Source organism: Molothrus ater, chromosome 3, assembly GCF_012460135.2.
Source record: "Molothrus ater isolate BHLD 08-10-18 breed brown headed cowbird chromosome 3, BPBGC_Mater_1.1, whole genome shotgun sequence".
Classification (NCBI taxonomy): Eukaryota; Metazoa; Chordata; class Aves; order Passeriformes; family Icteridae; genus Molothrus; species Molothrus ater.
In genome coordinates, this window is record NC_050480.2 from 110,058,966 (window position 1) to 110,081,240 (window position 22,275).

Genomic DNA, 22,275 nt, shown 5'->3' on the forward strand with positions numbered 1-22,275 from the left:
CTCCTGCCTGTCACACCTCTAACCCTTTGCCAAATTAACTGAAAATACTCACCACAACTGTAAAGCTGTGGAATTTCAATTGGCATGGGGAGGTGTTCCTCTGTGTAACAGCATCCCCGAGACAATTTCAGGATTCTCATTCATTCTGTTCTTTAAGAAGCCTCCTGCCTGCACTTCAGCACTCAGTATAAAAGAAAATGCTTTTTCTATATAAACTAAAACCAGAGGAGTTTTGCAATTGTCTTTTCATGCCCTGTAGTGTATAAGAATTTTGCTCACTGAGAGAATGAAGGCATATACACAGTTTTGTGGGAAAGATGGAATGGGGCCATCCCAAAGAGAGCAGAAAATATCCTATACTGTGCAAAAACAAGTATAAAGCTAAAGAAAAAATATTCTCTCTACTAAGAGCAAAGCACAATGCCTCATTTTGTGGACAAATATATGGATTTTGACTTCCAAAAAATTAGTAGAATTTAAGTGTTTGTGCTATGCAATCAATAAATCGCCAGACTGAAGATGGTCAAGGAACAGTCAGATCAGGGAAGTGGTGGGATCATCATCCCTAGAAGTGTTCAGAAAACAAATAAATGTGGCTCTTGGGGACATGGCTTGGTGGTGGCGCAGCAGTGCAGGGGGAATGGTTGGACCTCATGATTTTGGAAATCTTTTCCAATCTAAATTATTCTATTCCAACATAAATTATTCTATGATTTTTAAGGCTGAATTCCCCAAGGCCTCTCCAAGAAGTCTCAAGACAGAAGGCACCACCTAATGCTCATTACAGGTGCAAACACCAACCAGGAAGAGCTGCAAACCAGCACACTGGGAACACTTCTTTAGGCAAACCCTGCCCTGCCCATTCCAAAAGGGCCAATTTTCACAAAAAAAAAAAAAAAAAAAAAGGAGACAAACCAGAGATTAAGAATTACCAGTATTTGTAGTGTTTCTCTTGCACATGCATCTAGCAATTCCAGAGAAGCTGCCCTCAAATATTTAAGTTGCCTGCACTAAGTTCTTAGGAAATCAGAGTGCCAAAGGAGTCTAGTGGATCCTAAAATGTGCTCAGCAACACGATAAGGGACTTTTATTCATGTGCACATCACTACAGTGCTCCAAATTTGCATTGACTGAGACATTTCCAAGCTGGATCTGAGAGAGAAGAAAGTAAGAGAGAGAGGAGAACCCCTGGAAAAGTTTGAAATGGAAAATCTCTTCTATCCTCCCAGTGAAAGCATCACATTCATCTTTATCACTTCCATTTCAGAGAATCATGGAATATCCAGAGTTGGAAGGGTCCCACAAGGATCATTGAGTCCAACTCCTGACCCTGCTAAGGACATTCCAAAAATCCCATCCATGGGTAACCTGAGCAGACACTGGTAACCAAACTGGGCAACAAAGGTAGAGAGATAATGGGACCATCTTCTTCTGGTTTCTGAACTAAATGCTTCCAAAAATGGCAGAAATTGTTGCGCTCAAATCACAAATCACTAAGGAAGTAGCTTTAGACACATTCAAAAAACAAACAAACAAATTAAAAAAAAAAACAAAAAACAAAACAAAACAACAACAAAAAAAAAAAGCACAAAAAAAAAAGAAAAAAAGGAGAAAGCAAAATATCTAGAGAACTGTATGCTGTGAAAAAATTAATCATTTATGCCAAAAGACAATATTATCCCCAAGAAGCCTGGAAGGAACTGTTGCTGTGAATAAACCAAGCATGGAAATGAGCAGAATCCTTCTGAATACACCTGCATGGAGAGACTGGAACAGCTTTCCAGAGGCAAGCTCTGTTTTCCCTTATGAATTAGCATTCTTGACATGACTGCCTGGGACAGGACAAGCCTGGAACACAACCCAACAAACCATTTCCAAGGCCACAAGCTGATATTTTTATCACTGTCTGCATCATCTGCTGCTGTGTAACTTCACTTTACCCACTACTACAGCTTTAAAATGCAGGTGAGATTATCCCACCAGGTCCCTCTTTAATTACTCCCAAAGCATTGATACAGCAAGGATCAGAGCTGGGTTCATGGCTGGATATGTGCTGCACTATCCAATTTCTTTATTTTTAACTGAGTCTGCTTGTACCCTGAGTTAAAAAGAAAGGATTTTTTCCCCCTTTTTCTTATTTCTTTTAATTTTAGCTGTCCTGCAGAAATCTTTCTGACTTCTGCTGAGTTGCACAGGCACAACAAGGGAAGAATCTGGCTGGGCATGTTCTCTATGGGACTGATGAATGACTCTAGTGTCTCCCAAACTATTAGAGGATAAATCTGTTTACACACAAAAAATTGACCTGGGCTGGTGAGGTGGGACTAGAACCAGGAAACTACCACGTCCCAGAGGTAAAAATGCATTTGCAGCCAAGAGCATTAGTAACTCAAGACCATAAACAAGCCACAGCATCATTAATTACTCAGACAGGGGCAGCCGCAGAAGCAGTGAGAAGACCCAAAAGCCAACTGTAAATAGTTCATCGAGCTGATTAGTTCAGGAAAAAAATGAGTGGGCAGTTTTGGAGGTCAGAGGCCATGGCACAAGTCAGTCTCAAGCCAGTTTGCAACTGGACTATGGCATGAGAAACAGCTTCATTCCTGTTTAAAAAAATAATAATCCCAAACAAAACCAGCAAAGCCACTTAAAAAACAACCACAAAAAAAAAAAAAAAAAAAAAGGTTTATTCAGCAGGGGAGTAATCACTGCAATTTTGAAGCACAGAAGGTAAGGCTCAGAAGTATTTAATTAAGGACACAGAGGATTAGTTAAATCTAATGGTGCTTTTATAGAGAGGATACTGAAAAGACATCACTGTTGTCAGGGGGTATATCCCAGGTATAGATGAGCCATCTTTGCACACACACACATGTAATGAAACTCACCCAAATTCAATGTAAAATACCAAATAATGCAAGGATATGAACAGTATTAATACACTTCATAGGTAAACAAACCATGAGAACTCTGTTCTCATGTGAGTGTGGTAAAAGACAGGGACCTTCCCAAAGTGCTGTTCTTAGGTCTCTCAGGGTCATGGTGGGAGGATGAGCCTAAAATCAGAAATCTCAATTTCATATATTAAAGAAAGTGCCCTGGAAAGCAGAGGAACTGATGTGGAGCACATGAAGATCCTTGTTTCACAGAATGTGTATTTTCTTGTAACTCCTTGCTAATTCACAAGAATCTTTACAATGTTCATTTACAGCATGATGTTCAGAGACTGATTATTTACTATAGAGGAAACTATCCTAGTACAGAGTTTTAAGCCCAGCTTGCTGAAAATCCTCAGTGTAAACACACTGAGGAATTTATTGCAGCCTTCCAGTTTAGATGCAACAGAACTGGGTTTTCCTTTCCAGAGCACTGTTAAAGGGCACACATAATTTACACATCTCTCTAAACCAGCCATTTCTCAAACTATGGAGGCTTCTGAGACAAATTAAAAACAGCAATTTAATGGTAATGAGAAAATTACAGCATCAAGTTGTTTACACAAGCAGGATAACCAAGCCTAGTGACTGTGTCAGCCTTTGCACTGTGCAAATATTGTCTCTCAATTGAATGAGCTTGAGTTACACTTACTAATCTTAGAGCAAATATTGCAAATGCAAAGATTAGCTCAACAATTTGCTGACCACCTGCAGGAAAAGTAACCAAATTATGTCCTTATGTGTCAGCAAGCAGGATTTCTGAATGGGTGCTACAGTAAATGAGGTGGGAGGAGTGAGGCTCATCCACCCAACAGTGCCAGGGAGAGCTGATGGTGTTTTTTTTTTCGATCAGGCAGGAAGATAAACAGAATAACAGAGATGTTTGGGATGGAAGGGACCTCTGGAGATCATCCAGTCCTACCCCTTGCCAAGGCAGGGTCACTCAGAGCAGGTGACACAGGAATTCATCCAGGTGGGATTGGGATTTCTATAGAGAGGGAACTCCACACCCTCCCTGAGCAGCTGTTCCAGTGTTCTGATACCCTCAGTGTAAAGAAGTTCTTCCTCAGTTTGAGGTGGAAGTTCTTGTGTTTTGGAACCCCTTGCAAGAGTCGCAAGTCAGAGGACTGGTGTGGGACCCAGCCTTGGAGTTTCCCTCACCTCCCATGAAGCATTGGGAATACAGGTGAGTTTATACACAAACCATCTCCATTGGTTTGCTTACAGGGGGTTCAGAGTGATTTACCAGGCAAAGACTGAAAAGTGCTTGGAAGAGGGCAAACTGTGTTTAGGCTACAGCTTGGTCTGTTCTATTAATAAAATACAGCAACCAGACAGCAAAAAAATCCCACAATCCAAGGACAAACGTTGATTCTGCCTCAATTTCATCCACATCTCCTCAGCACAAGAGTCAGGGCCATTGATTATTACTGGGCATGACCATCCACCCAGGGTAGGGTCCAATGCAGAGCAGCAGCATTCATAATTATCACTGCATCTCAGGGATGACTGCAGGTGTAATGAGGTGCAAAGGGCTTGGCCAGCAGCAGAGGCACAGTTACTTCCCAAAGGTTCATCATAAAATTGGAAAGGTTTGAGTTGGAAAGTTCCTTAAAGCTCATCCTGTTCCACCCCTTGCCATGGGCAGGGACACCTTCCACCATCCCAGGTGGATGGGCTTGCTCCAAGCCCTGTCCAACTTGGCCTTGCACACTGCCAGGGATTGAGCAGAAACAGATACTCTGGGAAACCCGTGCCAGGGCCTCCTCACCCTTTAGCAAAGAATTTTTTTCACAATATCTAATCTAAAACAACTTTCAGCTTAAGGCAATTACCCCTTGTCCTATTACTCCATGTCCTTGTGAAAAGTTCATCTCCAGCCTTCCTCTAAGCTTCCTTTAAATCTTGAAAGAATCATTTCATCTCACATTGTGCTACAGGGATGCAGGATTGGGACTCCCACCAGCCACCAAGACTTTCCTACTCCTGCAGAAGTTGCGGCAGTGACCAACTGTCGACCTGATTTTTTGAGATTTTCTAAGCCTTCTGATGTTTACATTCTTGTAGCAAACTTTCTCACACACTTTCTGTAAATAACTTATTGTTTTGCATTCTTTTATAAAAGAAGAGAAATTTTATAAACTGTTAGTTTGTCCAGTATCATTGGAGAGGTGGCACTTTCACCCTCCAATCCACTGTCACTTTTAAAAAACTATTAATGTTTGAGTCAGAAAATAAACTTCCCTTTTCTTCACCTTGAGAGCAGCAGTGTGTGCGTGCCGTGTTGTTTCGTGTCCTGTAGTGACAACCAACAGTGCTGGTGTCTGACTTCTGCAATGGAAACAATCCCACACCTGCCCCTCAGGTAGAGAATCTCACCATGCACAGCTGTTATTTCAGCAATGTGAGCTTTTGGAGCAGCTCCTCCCCCGGCTGCAAGCTTTCAGAGCCCTCTTTCAAACTCAGTGTCCTGTTTAGCTTTAGCACATCAACAACATGCTGCCCTCAGCCTATCTATGTGCATTATCTGCTGCTCTAATGTATCGTGTACTGAGCCACAGCATCATTACAGGTAAGTGCTCAGGTTTAAATGCAAACATAATTGCATAATGTGGTACAGCCAGGAAGAATAATGCAGGAAATAGAGCCAGCTCCATCTGATAGTGCAATCTGACTGGAACGCCGGCCCTTCGGATCAAACGCGCAGCCCAGATGGGGCAACCAAGAATAAAAGTGCTTTGTGGTATCTTTATTGTCATCATCAAAAACACTTAGCTGCCACAAAGGTAAAAAGGTGAAGATGGGACTGGTACAGAAAAGGTCACAGAAGCAGCAGGGCATCACCATGTTATGGGGGCAAGGACAATGTCACACCCCAGCAAAGGCCACCTTTGTCCTGTCACTCCAAGCTGAATTTGCCAGATCCTAATGGGGTTCTGAGGACTGAGTGGCATTTAGAACACTGGGAACATCCGTGCCATTTTCCTGCAGCCAGGGGTGTCTCTTTAACTCTGATAAATCCAGATAAAGCCTCCCACCCTACTGCACAAGGAGCTGCACGAAGAGGGGAGAACACTCCCACCACAAGACGCCTTTGAAACGAGAACGTCTGCAGCAGATATGTACACTTTAATACATTTATTTTATGTAGCTAAAATTAGAACTGATTCTTGATGGAACAGCACTTCCTTCTATTTAATTTTAATTTTTTTTCAGTAGTTTGAGCTCACAAAAGACAATTTCAGGGGTGCAGACAGCCCCACAACAGGAGCCAGAAGGCAGCTGAAGTTAATTCAGTGCACTTTGAACCACTTGGCCTGAATAAGAACTCCTCCACTGAAGAGAGCATCACACACGTCATGGGACAGTAACTGTTCTTGCCATTGCAGGAGATTTTAGCCCAAACTTCATTCAAATCAGACAAGATGAGAGCCTATCGTGAGAGAGAACTTCCCCACCAACACACTGCCCTCTGAACTGAGGAGCCTTTGAGTTGAAAGCACAAACTGCTGCTGTTTGAGCTGTAAAAACATCCCTCTGTCTGTAACAGGGCTGTAACAGCTCATCTTTGTTGGGAATACAGATCCCCTGCAATAATACACTCCATGGCCTTCACTCTCTGCCTCCCACACTTGTCTGCCTGTAAATCATTTGGCAGGATATGAAACCCAGGGTCCTTCTACCCAAGGGTCCCTGCTGGCTCATCCTTACCCCAGTATTTGAATTCATACAAAAGCTAAAGGATGCAGATGTGTGCTGAGTAATATTCCAAGGGTGAATTTAGTTTTGGAGAGAGTTGGATACCATCCCAGTGGACACACACAAAAGAGGATGTAGATAAAAGTGGAAATGTCAGCTATCACCACCTGGAGAAACCCACCCAGAATTGTTACCCATGATACCTGTACTCAAATCCTTCATGTACCTGACAATCCAGAAACTCCCTCCTCCAGACCTGAAATTGAGCACTGGCTTGGGGCCATGCCAGAGACCAGCATCTGCAGTCCTCTCAGCACGGAAAAAACTCAATTTCTGCAACACTGTCTGGGCCATCTCAGCTTTGAAGCCACATTTTTAGCTCAGCGGCTCCATTCCCTGACTCACCCCATTGGGGCTCCCAAAAAGTCACTGCAGAACAACACTGACTGCCCAACTTCTTCTGAGCCAATTAATTTCAGAGAATCATGCAATCACAGACTGGTTTGGGCAAGAAAGGGCCTTAAAGACCATTTAGATCTAACTCTCTGCCAGAGGAAAGGACACCTTTGACTGGACCAGGTTGCTTCAAGCCCCATTCAATCTGGTGTTGAACACTTCCAGGGATGGAGTAGCCAAAGCTTCTCTAAGAACCTGTGCCCGGGTCTCCTCACCCTCACAGGGAAGGATTTCTCCCAAATACCTTACACAAATATCTTACCACAGAATGATCTGTGCTGCCTTCCTGTGCCTGCCCTCCTGGGTTTACTGGTGAGCTCAGGGAAAAGCTCCCCTCAAAACTGAAAGCAAAAATTGCATCTTCTACTCACCAAACACATATGAAGAAAGGAGGAAAAACTGCAAATAAAGATGAATTTGAGAATGAAAGAGCAAGAGAGTGTATGTGAAAAGGTGAGCACTGTGACCCCTGAGTGGGTGAAGCTGAGCCTGACCCTTGATCAGAATCCCAGACCCAGAGAAGATGTGTGAAAGCAGGAAAATAAATCAATAAGCAAAACAGCAATCTCTTTCCTCAATTTTATTCGAGGAAGTTCAAATTTACCCAGCTCCTCACAAACTGTCTTTGGCTAAAATCACCACTAACGAGCTCTGACATTTGAAATTTAACTGAATATGAGCTAACAGCTCCCAGCCCTCCACCACCCAGGGAGCTGACCAGGAATATTTTGTTTAAGTCATAGACAGGGGCTAAACTGAGCTTTACTGAGAAGACCCAGCATAAGTGTTTATAGCACTCACTTCACCTGATGCTTCCCTGCCCTGGCAGTCTGCTTTTCTTCACGGGGACCACAGAGCTCTCAGTCCCCTCCTCTCCTCCCCAGTGTAATTATTTGCTGATTTTTAGGAGGTGCCCTCGCAATCCCTTAATGAAATCCTTTGCTCTGCAGCAATTCACGAGGACAGATTGGACACGAGGGGCTTCCACTTAGGGAGCTGCCAATCAGGGGGTGGTACCCAGCATTTAGTGAGCAGTTGTTAAGCCAGTCTATCACCCGGCTATTACAGGCTCATCACGAAAACAGCTTGCTTTTACTGGCAACCACAGCAAATTAACCCTTTCCTTAGAGACAGGGGGAAGCCTCAAGTAGATTCATCATGGCAAAGAGCTCTGGTTTTCCCTCCTTCTACAACAAATTTTTTTTAAAGTTATTAATAAACGCTCTCTGAACTGAAATCTCCCTACTTAAAATTTGTTTTTTCTCCTAGCTATACATATTTTTAGTCTATGCTAAATGTTGTGATAGCACCAACAGTAACAAAACCAGGAAAAAGCAAACTTTAAAAAATCCCAGAGCAACAAATACTATTTGTCCTTTCTCTATTCCTCACTCTAAACTCTGTGCACAGAAGAAATCATGATGCAAGATGATTGAGTCTCCATCACTACCAGTAGTTTGCTACAAGACCAAATTTTCAGGCTTTTGTTATTCTCACGATTGATTTTTATTTTTTTTAATAAGTAAATCAAACTTTTAGAAACTGTGTTCTACTCCCACACACTTTAGCCAAGATTTCCTCTCACTTCTTGTGGATGGGGTGGGGCACCTGATCTGGCCCTCATGGGCAGAGGACAGGGCAGGCACCAGACTCAGAACTTTAAAACTAAATCCATGTCCCAACCACATCAAGAATCCCTTCAATGATCCCACTCTGGCCAAGACTATGCCACTGAAATCTCCCAAATTTCAGGAGAGGGTCCCCCACATGCCCAGTCCTTGCTGGGTGCTGAGCCAGACCCCAGAAATATTTGGGAAGGGGTCGTAGGTCAGTCAATGCCTCTGGTACACAGGAAACACCTTGTGGGGCATCCAGCCCACAGTGCTGCTCTGGGTGGGACTGGGGAGAGGGCACAGTCAGAGGGTGACAGAGTCCTCTGTTAGTGACACAAGGGGCTGAAAGGCCACATCTTTATCCCACATCACACCACAACAAGGACAAGACTGTGGAAGAGGTTTTACAGTGACTTCTGTGAGCCAGAGGGAAGTTTGATAAGAGGATCCATGTTTATCCCTGAAAATTTTCTACCAAGGTCGCTGACATAGAAACCAAGAAGGAAAGAAGGATAAATAAGAGAAACCTGCAACTGCCCATTCCAATGAGCACTTTGTCTTTCATGATCAATGAGTAAAGTGAAAACTTATGAGTTTTGTAAGAATGTATAAAAAGCATGCATGCTATAATAAAATCAGTTTGAAACCTTCTGAAAGTGGAGTGTGTTGCTTTGTGTTGTCTCTGTCTCAACTACAACACAACACCATCAGGTATGTTAAGCCATGCTCCAGTGCAGAACAAGCCTGGGCTAGGTGTGTTTCTAGGTTGCTCAGCCCTTTTCCCATTAAATTCAGGATGGGCAGCTGGAGAAGGCACGAGGCTTCCTCCAGTTTCACCCAGAGCCCAAGGCTGGATGCCTCAACACAGTCCCAGGCATCCAAAATTGCCACCCCCTTCCCCCAAGGAGACAAAGCCAGGTGGAACAGGGCTTTGAGACTCCCAGTCTGGTGGAAGGATCTACATCTTTAAGAACCTTTCCAACCCAAACCATTCTGTGAGACCAAACCCAAGACCAAGCCATGGTTCCAAACACAGACAATCTTTCCCCCTCCAAAAACCTGAATTGCTGAAGGAGTCAATTAGAGTTTTTTGTCATAATTAAACAGAAAAGTGGCAGCAACACTCTGTGCAAGCACCTGGGAGCAAGAGGAGAGGACACAAGCCCACAGACACTCAGGAGCTTCCCCACACCCTCCTGACCTGTACTGGAGCCTTCCTTTTGTACAGGAAGGAAAGATTTGCTTTCTGTTCCCTGGAGCAGCACTTCCAAAATGATGCTTTTCACCCCAAATCTGTTTCTCTTAAAGCTTGGGAGCAGGGATAAATGGAAGTGGGGAAAGGAAAACAGCTCCCATTAAACTATGCAGTGTTCAGTTCTGATTTCACACAGGTTTGTTTAAATGCATGTGGAAAAGCTTTGAGGTGCTTTGGATTACAGGGACTGGCATCCCATCCTGAGGGCTATGGCATTCCATCCTAGGATATCCTGGATATTCCAATGCATCTCTCAGTGCAGCTCTATGAGAGTGGGGAGAAGAGTGCTCCCTGAAAGCCACTTACAATTCAGGAAGTAATCTCCTCAGAGATATTAGAAAGATGGAGGGACTGAAAATAAAAAGAAGAGGCTTTTCACAATGTGGGAGAAAAAAAAAGAAAGTTCATTTTTCATCTGACAGCAGGAAAGGAAACAGTTAAACTTCAAATCAGGAAGCAAAAAGTTAAAGGAAAATAAAACCACACCACAAGCCCAAGTCCTAAATTTCCCATTGCAGCCCAAGGCTGAACCCATTAAAAGGAAGGGTAAAAAAAAAAAAAAGAAAAAAACAAAGAAAGAATTAAAAAAAAAAAAAAAAAGGAAAACAGAGAAGCAATTTTGCTTATCCTTTCCTAGGAGCCCCTTTTTCCTAATATTTATTTATTTATTTATTTATTTCCCTTCCAGAGCAAGGCCCTTATTTTCTCATTTAGTCCAACAGAGATTGTCCTCCTGGAATGACCTTTTTTTTTTTCCTTTCTCTCTCTCCTCCTTTCCTTCTTCCTCCCCCCCTCCTCCCTGCTGCCTCCAGGCCATTGCCCTCATGCCAGTAACTAGATAACACACTCTATCAGAGATTTTTTAAAAAATCATTGCAAAGGCACTGGGGCTGATAGTGGCATCAATCCTTGCCTGACACGGGCTCGGGTCAACCATTTATCTCTTCACATTGCCTGTGGTTACTGGGGAGCCCATCTTGGTTCTCTACAACTTAACAACCTTGCAGATGGTACCTCTCTGCTCCAGCAGCCTCCACACCCCAAGACTGGTTTTGTGGTTTGATTTTTATTAGTTTTTTTGTTTTGTTTTGTTTTGTTTTTATGGACTGTTCCACTTCATTTCTGTGAGGGTCTGGTGGGTTTTATTGCCCTCCTCACCTCCTTCTGAAAATAACACTGTGACCAAGATATCAAGTTAAGAAAACAGGGAATTTGGAGATGCAAGGGTCAGCTTGCTGGGCTGTTAAAAGTGGATATTTATGAAAATACACACAAAATACTGTGGAAGAGTTTCAGCTAGTCCTACTTCTGATATCCCATCCTGTGTGACATGGCTATTTTTGGCTGGTTGCAAAGGACCCAGGAACTCTACTCACGGCCCAAGACAGCATAAAGTCAGGTTCTATCAGGATACTTGCTAAAAAATCCAATGAAACTATTTCCAAACCTCAGCAAGTTGTGATCCCCGTGGCCAGATAAAGTGTTCTGGGTTTGTACTCTCTAAATGGATAAAGAGGAAATAAATATCTATTGCACCACAGTTCTTCTTCAAGGGGAGAAGAGAATTAATCAGAACAGCTGTTTTATTATTCCCCTCCAAACAAATTCCATATCAAACTGGAATCTGCTCTGTTCCTTCCCCATTCCTGGCAGTGTTCAAGGCCAGGCTGGATGGGGCTTGGAGCAATCTGGTTTAGAGGAAGGAGTCTCAGTCCATGGCAGGGGGATTGGGACTAGATGATGTTTTTAAGATCCATTGCAACCCAAACCCTTCTGTGACTTCTAAGATCCCTGCCCTGCCTAACCACCCTCAGCCTGCTGTGGTGGTTTTCCTCATGGACTGCCAAGTATGAGCCCTTCACCCCCAAAAACTTACCCATCAAATATCCACACAACATGAGGACAGCTCGAAAATGAGAAGAAAAGAGCCACTTCCCATAACTTGTGACCCTCACAGATGGAGAACATGCTCAAGAGTTGTTCAGAGGATTGGAATGAGATGATCTTTAATGTCCCTTCCAACCCAAACCAATCTATGACCTTGTATCAGTCCTGCTGTGAGTAACAATCCTTTATGCCCAGAGTGCCCTGGGCTGACAGAGACCCTTCCATGCCCCCTGAAAGCTGCCTAGGTTTTGCCACATTTGTAAATCACCAAATATCTCCACCAGCTGAAACCATTCCATTGCTTCCCTCACCTCCAAATACTTCGGCATCAAGAGAGATGGTAAGTAGGGAAAAAAGGCTAAAAAAAGAAGGAGAGGAATGATTCTAAGATCTGCAGAGGAGTCCAAGGGATTTGAAGATCTAGTCCTGATATATTAAGTGGAAGTCGAACAGAAAGGATTTTTGAGGTGGCTGTACATATCTCAGACACAGCCATTGTGGGGGTTTATATTTTTTTCTTTCATGAGAAGTGAACAAAACAGTTATCCCTGTATCAGTCACCAAGCTAAGAATTCACAGATCCTCGATACTCTCAGCCACCCCTTAAATCTCAAGACCTGTTAAAAAACAAACCCAAGGCAGCTCAGCACACCCAGGCAGAGCCATAATCCATGATGGCATTTTTATCTGGCAAGTTATTTTCTATTAACCCCCTATCCCTCAACATGACCCCTTGAGAGTTGGGTTGCAGGGAATTCACTGGGATACCAGCTCAGCTTCCCTAGGGCTGACTTAATACGTGGTATCAGCCCTTTGCCAAATATTCCATCAGCCATGTGGGCCAGCAGAGGAGGGGGAGTGGAAGCAGGGAAGAGCTGCTCCAGCAGCATGTTTGCATCATGATTAGGTCTGGTCCAGCGATCTGGAATAATAATGGGAAGGCTCACTAAGCATAATGGGTTCAGAGCTATCCCAGCCTGGTCAAACCCTCCCATGAGCATCCTCTCCTTGTGTTTTTGGGGTGTTTTGCACATCTCATCAGTGTCACCAGAGCTGACGTCTCATTATGCAGCCAAGGTGGAGGTGGACAGGTACTGAGTGAGCATTAGAACTTTTCTTTTCCCTTTTATTATTTAATTCATGTCTTCCCATTATCCAGTGCATTCTTGAAGCTGTGAACTAATTAAGTCCTGTGGGATATACAATCAGTGCTGGTTTTTTTTTTTTTTTTGCCCTCCCTCTCTTTTCAGTAGGCTAAATTGCATTATATACTGAAATAAAAATAATTGTGCAACTCTTCTTAGATAATAACAGAGCAAGTTACAAACACTAATGATGCTGAATGCAACAGTGGGGCAGAGGCCTGCTGCTTATTTCTTGTGACCTAATTAAATCATACAGGGCAAAATACTTCAAACACAAAGTGAAGCAAGAGCTTAAATCAGTTTCTAACGAAAATAATAAAAATTATTCTCTGGGGGGGGGGGTGGTAGGACACAGACCAGACATCGGGAAAAATCCAAATTGAACTGAAATTTCATGAAGTCTGCCGTAAAAATCACAGATCTCCAGGTAGTACCTTGAAACCCCATGAAATTCTGGGAGTCCTCTAGTTTCAGATTTGAGCCTATCCCTGGCTGTAACCATGCACCTGATGTTTCTGGTGGTTTTTTTCCTACATTTAGGATTCTATGATTCATGCAAGCAACAGCTGAGAGACCAGAGTTGAAAGGACAAAAACTGAGTGATGGATTTTGCAGCACCTACCAGAAAATGCAGTTGTTTAAATAATACAACTGATGAAAAAATTCCCTAAAAACTGTGTCATAGAATAATGGGCATATCATAGAGTATCCTGAGTTTCAAGAAACCCACAAGCATCATCAAGGTCAGCTCCTGGCTCTGCAGAGAACAGCCCAGACCCCTAATCTGTGCCTAGGAATATTGTCCAAATGTTGCTTGAACTCTGGCAGGTTTGGTGATGTCACCATTTGTACCTCTCAGGCTCAAGTTCCCAGAACCGATATTTTACATTTTATTTATTTATTATTTTCTGCTCTCAACCAAGGCTGTTCTCTCTTCTTGCCAGTGCCCATTCATTCCATGCCATAAGCCTCTGTCAGCCTTTCTACATTTTTACTTCTAATGCCATCCTGGAGCTAATCCTGCTCCACCATCATCATCAAATCAGCTCTGAACAACCCTCCCACAGCACCCAAGAACTGGGCTGAGTTCCTGGCCTGCCTGGGCATCCTTCAGCTGGCAGCAGAAAACAAACCATTGAGCAGTGTAGCTGTGCTGAGAACAGGATCATCACACCCCTTTTTTACAGAATGCTTTGAGATCCTTGCACGAGCATGCAAGAGAAGTGCCAGATGTTATTATAAAAAGATGCAGCCCCATTACTTGTACACAGAGTTGTGCTGCCTGCTAATAGCACCATTATCCTAAGGCACGTGGTGCTATTAATGCATTTCACTGCTTAGTGCTGAACCTGGGGACCATTTTTTCCACTGGAAAGGTAAGGCCAGTTCACATGACATGATTTAAACCTCCACAGTGAAGCATGCATGCACTGCACCAGCTCGTAAATCTTAACGGGATGCTGTCAGCCAGAAAGGGACCAAAATTGAAGCCATTTATCTGAACTCCCCACCCATCCACCTCTGCTCACCCAAGCCAGTTTTGGGAAGAGGGATAAAATGATTCTGAATGCCCACTGGGTTCATTAAGCAGCAGCAAATCCCAGATCTAAAGTGCTGCTGTTTTCATCCTGCTCTGAATGAATTTGTTCATTCTGGACACTTAGGACTTCCTTGGTTTTCCCTACTCTGAGCAGAAAAACCACAGCAGGAGCAAACCTCACAGCTTCTTCCTCTTCTTGCTCCCACCTGAGTCACAAGACAAGCTGTCATCCTGCCATTACTGAGGCTTCAGGAGCAGTGACACAGCCCAGATCGGAGACAGCAGAGGGGAATATCCCTCTGTGCTGCAGCCCAGGCTCTGGGGCTCTAGAGATACCCTTATCCCATTCGGGAAGGAAAATAGGAATGTAAGGAGGAGTTACCATTTGATCTCATGTTTGCCTGGGCACTTCTCTTCACTCCTGCAGTCACCAAGCAGCAATTTTTGAGGGCTGTATTTCTCCTTAGCTAACATAACTAACTATAACTAACAAGGCTGATGAGCAAATGAACCTTAATAAGAAACATTCTACATCTGACATTCCTTCACAAACCAAGGACGGGCTTAACAGAAACAAAGAATTGTAATTTCAGATACTCCACTCCAATAGTAAGATTAATGTCAGGTAGATTTGCAAGTATTCAGAGACTCCTAAATATAGAATAGATCAGATATTTAAAATAAATACAACACTAGAAATTCAACACTAGAAATGCACCAAAATTACTCTGCCAGGACAATGCAGCTACTTTTTGGAATGGCAAAGTAAATTTAAAGTCCTTAAACACAGGAAATCTCTTTGCTGATAGAGTTGAAAATTACTGTGGTAGCCTTAACATTGATGCTGAGCAAATGAACTTCATTTTCCTAAACTGTGCTAAAAGATTGTTTGAAAAGTTTATTTAATAGATTAAAAATAGCATTTGATTTTTTTTTCCTAAGTCAGGTGTGTAACTATCCCCACTCACACATTCCTGTATTCAGAGATCTCCTCTACATATCAGGAGCTGCCCCTTTAGGAAAGGAGAATGAAGAAGGGATAATTGGTGTTCAACAAATATCCAACCCCTCTAAATTTCTTCTTTCAGGTGGCTGCACACCCCCTCTGCAAAACTGTGAGGACTCTAACAGGACATTTCAGGTTAGCAATGATATTTTTACCTATCAAGTCTTAAAATTTATGCTCGTTCAGGATTATAGCCTTTTTGCCATGAACTCTTGGCATGTATCTTCTTTTCTTGCAATACCCACAGATAGCACTGGGAACACTGTCTCATTTTCCTTCAGCTACTAAAAAGCAGCAAAAATCAAATATAACCAAGGCTGCACTGAATGCTAAGTCTCTGCCAGAGAGCTAAAACTGTACCTCATGGCTAAGATTTCTGCTCAACAGAAAATAACACTTTCATAAGAAAATTGAATTTATATTAAAAAAAAAGGAAGATAGTGTTAAAAATACATAGATTGCTCAGAAAATAAGGTAAAGCTCATTTATGTCTCATAAAATACATGATTAGCCATAGTTAACCATTAATTCAGCTGTGCTGCATTAGAACTGCTATTCAAAGTTGGAAAGCATTTAATATTATATATTGCTGCTGCTCAGCCTAAATTGTTTTTTTTTCTTGCCCCCCTTTAAATGTACACAATATTACAAATTTAATTTTAAGCTGTTTGAATCAGTCTGTAAAAAAGATTTGATTATACCTGAGTGTTCTGGCCCCAGTTTTTCCATATCTCAGTAATCTTGGCAGTAATTGGCTGATTAGCTCCCTCACACTCCATCTCTGCCTCAGTTTCCATGGTAATGTTACAGGAGCTATTATAGATGAGAACTTCATCTCTTTCCACTTTAGGGCTGAAACGAGAAGGGAGGTTAAATGGGGTGTCATCAATCTTAATGAAATGCAATTATTTTTACTCTTATTAATCATTGAAAGCCATTAGCTTGTGGCAACTCCTGGCCACCATTTGTCAAACTTTGCAAATTTCGGTAATTTTGTTTCCATTCTTTTATTGTTTATTTGTTTTTCCCCCCTTTATCTGCACACACTCAGGATGAAAACACATGCAGTAAATATCTCTCAGTGATGCTTTTTTCCTTCCCCAAAACCATCACAAACAGGAACAAATGCCAGTCTAGGACCAAGGCAGGCAGATAAGTGCAGACAACAGGGAGGGAATCAGCAGTGTTGGGAGCAAAGATGGACTCCTACAAGGAGTAGGGCTGGTTTGTGTCTCCCCCCTCCCCATCTTACTCACACTTAGCAATGGGGAATGAATAACTTGCAACTCCCCTAGGGCAAGGGGAGAAATTGGAAAAACCACACAACTGGCTAACTGGTCCCTAATTCCAACTGTGAAAAAATGAGCTCATTTAGGGGTTCCAATTCCTGCTACCCAGCTGATTGCAATGATGCTTTGTTGCTAACATTCGAACATTAACTTAGTAAATTAATTAAACTTACTTAACAGCCCAGACTAAGGAGATTCGATATATGTGCCAGTTATACCAGCAGACATTTGCTCTAAAGCTTCCCCTTGCACAGGGGGAAGAAGAAATAGAAAATGTGGTGGGAGAGAAACATTTTTTTCCTTGGTTTTGCTGCTGACAGTTGCTGATTTTGGTAGTGTTTCATTGTTGGGAGCTCTAGGATCCAACATATGGTTTGGTGGTGAGCAAAGTGTGGAGCAGGGCTAATGGTTGGACTTGATGATCCCAGAGGTCTTTTCCAGCCTAATTCTGTGACTCTTGGCCATGGCTACTTGTTCCTCTCCTCCCCAGCCCACCATCAGATTCACACAGGCAAGTTGTAGGAAGGTGAGGAGAAAGGAGGGGAGTTACAGCAACACCAACACAGCAACCAGCAAAACAGAAATTATGCAGCTTTTCTGAACAGATAAGAAAGGGCAGAGTTCACAGCGTGATTTACTCAACAAAACAGAGGATCAGCTATGCAGGATCAGGATTTTAAGAGGCCTTCAGGTTCCTGAAAATCCCATATAACAGGATTTTGTAAAGTGTCTCTGGGATTGGAACCCCAGAATGGTTTGGACTGGAAGGACTTTAAAGACCATCCAGTTCCATCCCCCTACCATGGGCAGGGACACCTTCCTCTATCCCAGGTTGCTCCAAGCCCTGTCCAACCTGGCCTTGAACACTTCCAGGGATCCAGGGGCAACCTGGGCAACCTGTGCTCCACCACCCTCACAGGGAACAATTCCTTCCTAATAACTCTCAAAAATCTTCCTTCTGTCAGTCTGAAGCCATTCCCCTGTCGCTCCAGGCCCTTGTTCAAAGTCCCTCTCCAAATCTCATGGAGTCCCTTTAGGCACTGAAAGGTGTTCTAAGTTCTCCCTGCAGCCTCATCTTCTCCAGGCTGAGCAATCCAAGTTTTCCCAGCCTTTCCTCACAGCAGAGCTGCTCCATCCCTCTGATCATCATCATCATCCTGCTTCCTCTGGACTCACCCCAACACCTCCAAATCCTTCCTGTGCTGGGGACCCCAAAGCTGGACCCTGTTCCAGGTGAGGTCTCATGAGAGAGGAGTAGAGGAAGCGAAGCACCTCCTTTGCCCAAAGCTCTCCCAAAATTGACCCATTTTGAAAGCCAAGGACTCAGAGCTTTGTTGGGAGGGTGATGATCAGAGTGGTTTGATGAGCCTGAAGATTTAAAACTTCCCTGCTGGATGCAGCAGCTCACTCTGCAAACAAAGCCCAGGTCTGACCTGCATTTAGAGGCTGTTTGTTTAGGTGCCCTTTCTCAGGGTTAAAGTGGTAAAGGAATCACCCACATTAGAAACCACAAAAACACAAAAAATCAAACCAAAACAAAAAACTAACCAAAAAAACCACCAAACAAACAAAAAAACCCCACAAAAAACAACTACAATAAAAGAAAAAAAAAAAAAAGAAAAAGAAGCCTTTGCAAGTTGCTGAACCCTTTTAACAGCAAATTTTTATTTTTTATATTTAAATAAACTTTTCCCTCTGCTGTATCAATAATCAAAAGCCAGCCTTGGGGAGCTCTGCTTGCTTTTGATAGCAACACTTTGAGAACTGATCTTGTCCTGTACAATAATTCAGTGGACTGGGCTGTCTTTCAAGACTGCAAAGTACTTTTTAAAGCTCCAAGAAAAAATGGATCTTTTAAATAACCAACAGTTTTAAAGGCAGAAGGGGGTGGTGGTCAGATGCATGCAGGGCATGGACACAATTTCCCAAACATTCAAGTCAATACAAGCACCTTTGGGTGGTTTTCACAGGGTTGGGGATTTTTTTGCAACAAGTAAATATGCTTTGCTTGTAAGAGCCAGTTCCTTTCTGTCCTCATGCAAGCACATTCTGAAACACTGTTAACAAATTGCAGTGTTTAAAGAAAATGCAAGAAAAGGAGTGAATTATTAAATGGAATTCAGGAATCTACCTTGATACAAGTGTTGCTAATGGCAAAGCTTACAACTCTTTAAGGAATATGCTTTTGCCATTATGAGCTGATAAAGGATGGGCTGTGGTGCAGAATACATAAAGAAAATATTATTTAAACCATTGAAAAACACAGTCCAGGTGGCTGCCCATACCCTGGAATTGTCCAAGGCCAGGCTGAATGGGACTTGGAGCAGCCTGGGATAGCAGAAGGTGTCCTTGTCTGTGGCAGGGGCTGGAATGAGATGAGATGTAGGGTCCTTTCAAACCCAAACTATTCTGTGATTCTATGAAATTAATAAGAAAAACAGAGAGATTCAATGTGCACTTGTGCACTAAGTCAGGAATTACTTCAGTGGTTTTGTCCCCATCCTGGGACAAATATCTTAACCTTGATCATTTGCACAGAACTAAAATTCATATATATATTTATAATTAATTAAAGTGATCAATATGTATCATTTCAGTAATTCTCAAAATAGTTATTTTCTGGTGGAAACATTTAAATTTTCCAAGACTTTCCTGCAAATTCCATTAATACTTTAAAATTAAATATTTTTCTGAACTGAAATTTGGAAAACAGTTTTCAGAAGTTCTGAAATAAGTTAATTTGTATCATTCAAACCTTTCAATTTTTTCCTTCTATTTTTTCTAAGATTTCTCAAATCAGGAAACTTTTTTGAAAACAAAAAAACTACTTGCCCCTACTTCCCTTTAGCAAGAAATAAACTTCCCTTTAATTTAGAAATGAACTCACTAGAAAAAAATATCAGCCCAAGTTTTAATTTTCAACTAAAAGATAAGCATGAGCACAATAGGGTGAAAAGTTAAGACAATAAGAAAGATGTCGAAGAAGTGGGAAAAATGTAAAAAATAGTAGGTAAAAAAAAGTTGATTGATTTGATTCAGAAATCTCACCCTGATAGGATTCCCAGGAGGAATAATAAACCCAGTCTCTGGAGCATTCACAGTGAAATTGGACTAAAAACCACAGTGAAAACCATAAGCAAACAGTCAGTAAAAGGACTTTGTGACTTTCTGCACAGTGGCAGCTCAAACCAAGAAAAGAAGACAAAAAAGTAATCACAGGATACTTTTCTTCTTCTTCTTCTTCTTCTTATTATTATTATTATTATGCCATTGAAGATGCATTTTTTATCAATGAAGACCTGAGCCCAGTTTTGATATTCAGGGAAAAATAAGCAAAAAAAGAAACACATATGGGGTTGTCCTGTCCCTCTCAAGTTTGATGGCTCTCTGGATTGGGCTTACACTGATGTGAGGAAAAGTAGAGCAAAGTTCAACCAGACAAGGCAAGGCTCCTGGAGTCTCTTGATTTGAAACAAGTCATTCTTGGAGCAGTAGAAGTGATTAAATTAGTTCAATTTCACAATTTTCCCCCCTTCCAAGTCTCCTTACTTTTGTCTTCTTCAAAAGATCTGTCCTCCTCATCTCCTGGGAAGTTACAGAATATTACCAATGCACAGTGTGCCTTTGGACATTTGTACAGATCAGGGCAGAATTCTGCCCTCTGTCTCCTCAGCAGGAAAATAATTTCTTTCTGCCTAACACTGATTTTCTCAAAACTGGGGAGAATTTTCTTAAGAAGTCCAGGCTAGATCAAATTTAAAAAACTGGTGAGGAAGAAGTGACAGACCCACAGAGAGGTGTCACAACTGTGTAAACTTTTTTTTTAATTAATTTTAGTTGGAAGCTTCTATTTTTATATTTTTGAAAAAGTTTAAAAAAGCTGTGGAATTCATGTCTTGCTGTCTTTGTACAGTAAATGCCAGTTGAGGTTTTTTCCCCCCCCCTCAATTCAGGTTATCCAGAGCTCTCTCTGGTGAATCAGCACCAGGTATGATGCAAGGACCAGGTCACGATGAGGATCAAACCTCTGCAACTTCACTGAAATATCTGGACTGTGGCAAGATGCAGCAGCCAGAAGTTTGTTCACCACGTACAGCAAATCATGGGAAGTGTATTACAATGCTGCTCTAATTCTCTATTTACTAAATAACTTCTGGAAAGTTTTGTTCAGCTTGTTCCAGTATCTAAAGGGGAGTTACAAGAAGCCTGGAGAGGAACTTTTCACAAGGGCATAGAGTGATAGGACGAGGGGCAGTGGCTCCAAATTGAAGGAGGGGAGATTTAGATTAGAGATTAGGTAGAAATTCCACCCTGTGAGGGTGGGCAGGCCCTGGCACAGGGTGCCCAGAGAAGCTGTGGCTGCCCCTGGATCCCTGGAAGTGTCCGAGGCCAGGCTGGATGGGCTTGGAGCACCCTGAGATAGTGGGAGATGTCCCTGCCCATGGGGTTGGAACAAGATAACCTTTAAGGTCCCTTCCAAACCAAATCTTTAATCATTCACCTGTTTATTCCTTAACTCAGACATCCCACTTATCCTTAGAAGTGCTCAGCAGGAATAAATCCTTACTACTCCATCAAAGACAACAGTTCCAAGTTATACTCCTGGACAGATTGGCCTTGGATTTGCAAAGAATAAGCACCCTTGCACACCCTGCTGAATTTACTCCTTGACTTTTTCCTCATGAAAATACTTGGAGAAAGGCAGAGGGGGGGGGGGGGAAAGAAGAAAAAAAATAGAAGGAAAAAAAAAAAAAGGGAAAACAACAGAAAAAAGAAGACTTCTGCTTTTCATAATGCCTAATCTTTTTTCCCATTGGCATCCACCACATGTTGCTTTGGATCAGAAGATAAATATTAAAACCTAAGAAGGAACAAAGCAGGCTGTTTACGAGATGGATTTTCTGATGTCTCTCAAACACTTTAAAAAGGCAGGAGGGGAGGAGGGGGGACTGGAGATGCTTTGATAGGCACAGGGAATGAATTCCACTACCCAGCAGAGCTCTCTAGTGGTCTAAGGCTAAATAGCTCTATTGGCATCAATGTGAGAACTAAGAATTTGTTCCTTCAGTCCATCATTTGGAACAACTCTGCAAACGTGGAAAGCCATGGGGGGATGTAATTTGTGGATGGACCCACTGGGCTGATGGAGAGACATGGCACTAACCTGGCAAGGAGTCCAGCAAAATTTCCCTGGGGAGGGGTGTGCCCACAGATGTAGAAGTAGGACACAGATCCTCTCTGCTGGGAGGTGCCCACCAGGACTCGGATGTCACACTCAATGAAGGTGGCTCTGTCCTCTTGGCAGCTGGCAGAAGAATGTGTCAGACCACAGAGAATGGCCAGAGAGGCTGCAAGACAGGAGAAGGAAAAAATAACCCAAAGCAGCCTAAACATCACTGACACTGAGCACAATTTAACTGCTGAGAGGTGTCATTGCAGGAGGTGACCC

At 42.5% G+C, this 22,275-nt stretch overlaps 1 protein-coding gene across 1 annotated transcript in view; it reads right to left on the reverse strand.

Annotated features, from left to right (window-relative positions):
• The window catches only part of PKHD1 (PKHD1 ciliary IPT domain containing fibrocystin/polyductin), a 236,301-nt gene that overhangs the window by 164,564 nt on the left and 49,462 nt on the right, over nucleotides 1-22,275 (reverse strand). Inside the window, 2 exon segments of the mRNA XM_054514344.1 lie at nucleotides 16,239-16,389; nucleotides 21,991-22,174. Of these exon segments, the coding sequence (XP_054370319.1) occupies nucleotides 16,239-16,389; nucleotides 21,991-22,174 (335 nt within the window).